This window comes from Merops nubicus, unplaced genomic scaffold (assembly GCF_000691845.1).
Source record: "Merops nubicus isolate BGI_N331 unplaced genomic scaffold, ASM69184v1 scaffold6866, whole genome shotgun sequence".
Taxonomy (NCBI): domain Eukaryota; kingdom Metazoa; phylum Chordata; class Aves; order Coraciiformes; family Meropidae; genus Merops; species Merops nubicus.
Genome location: NW_008614246.1, coordinates 25,737 through 29,575, shown reverse-complemented (window position 1 = coordinate 29,575; position 3,839 = coordinate 25,737). Strand labels below are relative to the sequence as shown.

Genomic DNA, 3,839 nt, shown 5'->3' with positions numbered 1-3,839 from the left:
CTCTTTCCTAAGAAGGAATAAACAGAGGGGGTTGCAAAGAAAAAATTTTGAGAGAGTAGCAGAAGTTGGTAGCGCCATGCCAAGGTTTAGTCCCAGGCAGACTGCTATAGATCACCAGCAGATTTGGGAATACCACTGTTCTCTTAACAAGTGTGTCTCTTGCACTGCATTAAATGACTGGATTTGTGTGTGTGCGCTTTTCCCTTGTGAAGGGTGATGCAAAGAAAGCCAAGCCTGGGAAAACCCGATCAGAAAGACCTAAATGAAAATCTGGCTGCAACCCAAGGGCTAGCTCATATGATTGCTGAATGCAAGAAGCTCTTTCAGGTAAAACACCTAATTGCACAACTAGTGGTTGGAATACTGGCCAGTGTGACTTAGATATGCTGTATAATGGAAAGCGAGAAATGTCTCTTTATTCTGATAAAGTTTAATGCATGATAAATAGATTTTTTAAAAGACTTTGCATCCTTATCTGGGTGCATATCTGAATTAGAAGTGGTGCCAGAAGAAAAGCAAGTTGTTTCATTGGCACTCATGAGGCAATTGTGGGGTTTGGGACATTTTTGTTATATCCAAGCCTCATTTGAAATGTTTTCAAGCTTCTATTGTGCAGCCATGAGGGTCTGTGAACTTCATCTCTAATTACAAAAAAATAAGCTCTTTCCAGGAATTTCAGTGCTTGTTTTCTGCTTAAATTCCTAAGAGTTAGCAAGACTAGGCCACAAAAACATCCTGGAACATGACACTGTGAAACTGTAGGTTGAAGGGTCTGTAGAACTGAAGCATGCTCCCTCTAAGGCCCGGGATGGAGAACCAGACAAATCTCGAGTCCTGGTTTTCCTCACTGTCATCAGATCTTTTCAGAGCCCTCAACTGAAGAAATGCCTGTCTCTTTTCTTGTGGCTGGCAACTGATCCCTCCTTCCTTCAGTCTGCAGGATAAACTGTGCGGTGGGAATGGATCTAAGTTGTGCAGCAAAAAAGGGATACTGCACAGAAAAAGACAAAAACTTGATTTTAGCATTTCTTCACATTGAGTGCTTGACCTGACACACGTGTCCCACCACTTACAAAACTAGTGTACCATCTTTCTGTGGCTATCAAACTTCTTGACTAACCCTGTGATTTGGGGAGGGAGCTGCAAGAGGATGATTTCACTCCTGTCACCCCTCAGATACCCGAAGAAATGAGCAGGGGCCGGAACTCATACACGGAGCAGGACCTGCGTCCCCTCAGCCTGGAGGAGCTCCGGGGCGGCAGCAGCACCGCTGAGCCCTCTGACTACCACTGCTACCTCCAGGACTGCGTGGATGACTTGCTCAAAGAGATGAAGGAGAAGTTTAAAGGCTGGGTCAACTGCTCAACCTCAGAGCAAGCTGAGCTGGCCTACAAGAAGGTATGCACCCTACCACTCATGACACAGCATTGGTTTTTGGCTCATCTTCTCTAATATAAGCAGATTTTTGACATAGGGTATTACAGAAGGTTCAGTGCACACCTTTACTTTGGTGATAGATTTAAGAAAAAAAAACTTTTACTCTTTTGATGTATTTGCACACCGTCTAAAACCAACGTGTCTTTCAGCTGTGGTCAACAAGCATGCACTGATTCATGTTCTTCTTTTTATCCAGCCCTGGGATGTTTTTTGTATTGCATTTACAGACCTTCACTCACATGTGCAAAGCCTTGAGAGGCTGAGTAAAGCCTCCAGTGTCACTATATAGTGCAGTAGGAAAGAAGTTTATTGGCTCTAGTCTTGCACAGCTCAGAGCGAGCTCAGGGAGAAGTGTTGCGATGAGATTTAAGATACACAAAAAATAAACTTCAAAAATAATGGTATTTTTCTGTAGCATCACGATTTAATAGTGGCTCATACTGGGGAAGATAACTAACTTAAAAATAGTTTGGAAGTCAGCATGCAGATGCTTTGGGCTGTTAGACAAAGAACCTTAGTCTGAGCTTAGAACAAGCTTAGTACAATATGCACATGTATGTGTGTGTGTTTAATTTTCTGTATTTGGCCAGCACTAAAACAGAAGGGAAGAGAAAGTGTAAGGAAGAGTAAAACTGAGGACTCTGCTGGTTTTCCCCAGGTATGCGAAGGTCCCCCACTTCGGTTATGGAAAACAACCATTGAAATCCCAGCTACACCAGAGGATGTTTTAAATCGTTTACTTAAAGAGCAGCATCTTTGGGATGAAGATCTTATAGATTCAAAAGTAATTGAACCTTTGGATAGCCAGACGGATATATACCAGTATGTCCAGAATAGCATGGCACCTCACCCAGCCAGAGACTTCGTAGTCTTAAGGTAAGACTTTCATATGTGATGACGTTTATATCCTCCACACATGACAACCTTACGTATGATTTCTATATAATGTAAGTTATATAGGTAAATACCTATTTGTGCATAATTTGAAGTCTTATTAGATGTTTGAATTACTGTTTGTCAAGGATAAGACTTTTTTTTCTTCTTTTTTCCTAGAACATGGAGGACAAACTTCCCCAAAGGTGCCTGTGTGCTTCTGGCAACCTCAGTGGACCATGACCGTGCTCCAGCGGCAGGTGTTAGGGTCAATGTGCTCCTGTCTAGGTATCTGATTGAGCCCTGCGGGTCAGGAAAATCTAAACTTACCTACATGTGCAGAATTGATTTAAGGTATGAATTTCTACTTTGTCCTTCTGTAGTTGTAGCTTTTCTTGTATAGTTTTCATGCAGTCAGCACAAAATTTAGACAGTTCAACAGGCTTTAGTTTGGCTAGTAGTACATACTTCTCAATGGCACACACAGAGGTCTCTGAGATGTCACAGAAAATTAGCTTCAGTGCACATCTAACAGCAGGTGTGATTTCTTGCAATAAACACCTCCAGTATGTGCTCCCCCATAGCTATTGGTATATCATCCCAGCACTTCCTCTGACAGATGCATTTGAATGCAAGGACATGTTAATTTTAATACTAAGTTTGTAAAGAGAACCAGGTTCTGACAAAACTTTTCATAACTTTTCCTCACTGTGCCAAACGTGATTTTGAGCAAGTCTGTATATTAGTAAGGCTGAGCTGAGCATTAAGCAGTAATAAGGAGATTTCCTAATTAGGCATTTAATCAGATAGAGAAGGATTCAATCCTGACTAAGAAAAAGTGCGCAAAGTAACTGATACCTGCTTCATCATGACTTGTTTCCCACACATCAGGGGCCACATGCCAGACTGGTACACCAAGTCATTTGGACACTTGTGTGCTTCTGAAGTCGTTAAGATACGAGACTCTTTCAGTCATCAGAGTCTTGAGAGCAAGGAAGTAAAATCCAGGTGACTACTGAAGAGGATCAACCATGTGCTCCACACCTCGGCAACATAGACATTACTCAAAACTGAGGCTCATCCACTGCAGACCAGACGAGTGTACCACCTGCAAGTCATGCCATGAGGGGGTGACAGCGTGAGAACTTGACTGTGAGCATTACTATAGGACTGTGGCCATATCATACATTTTAAAGCTGCTTCCTGTCTGTGTAAGGTCTATAGTGTAGACCTTGACTGGAATACATAGGAGGACTGTGCAAAAGAAAAAAATAAATAAAAAACGTATTGTACTATTAGATGGTTTGAATTGCTTCTGAGAAGCGAAATTCTTTAAATGCAAAATATATTATGAAATATGGTGAAGGCTCATCATTCCCATGTGAAATACTTAGCTTTATGTACATACTCATGTCATTTTATTTGTAGTGCATTGAGGGACTGGTGTATCCACTGGAATAGTTGGTACTCTTCAATGTGTTCTCACTGAGATAAGCAGAGAAAGGTTTGCACAGAGATTAAAGTGTGAA

The 3,839-nt window shown here is 41.6% G+C and overlaps 1 protein-coding gene across 1 annotated transcript in view; it reads left to right on the top strand.

Moving 5' to 3' along the window:
- The window catches only part of DLC1 (DLC1 Rho GTPase activating protein), a 24,427-nt gene extending 20,853 nt beyond the window's left edge, over positions 1–3,574 (top strand). Inside the window, exons 9-13 of the mRNA XM_008942145.1 lie at positions 213–327; positions 1,177–1,398; positions 2,096–2,313; positions 2,491–2,664; positions 3,202–3,574. Coding sequence (XP_008940393.1) covers positions 213–327; positions 1,177–1,398; positions 2,096–2,313; positions 2,491–2,664; positions 3,202–3,322 — 850 coding nt within the window. The 3' untranslated portion in view covers positions 3,323–3,574. The remainder of the gene's footprint in view (positions 1–212; positions 328–1,176; positions 1,399–2,095; positions 2,314–2,490; positions 2,665–3,201) is intronic.
- The last annotated feature ends 265 nt before the right edge of the window (positions 3,575–3,839 follow it).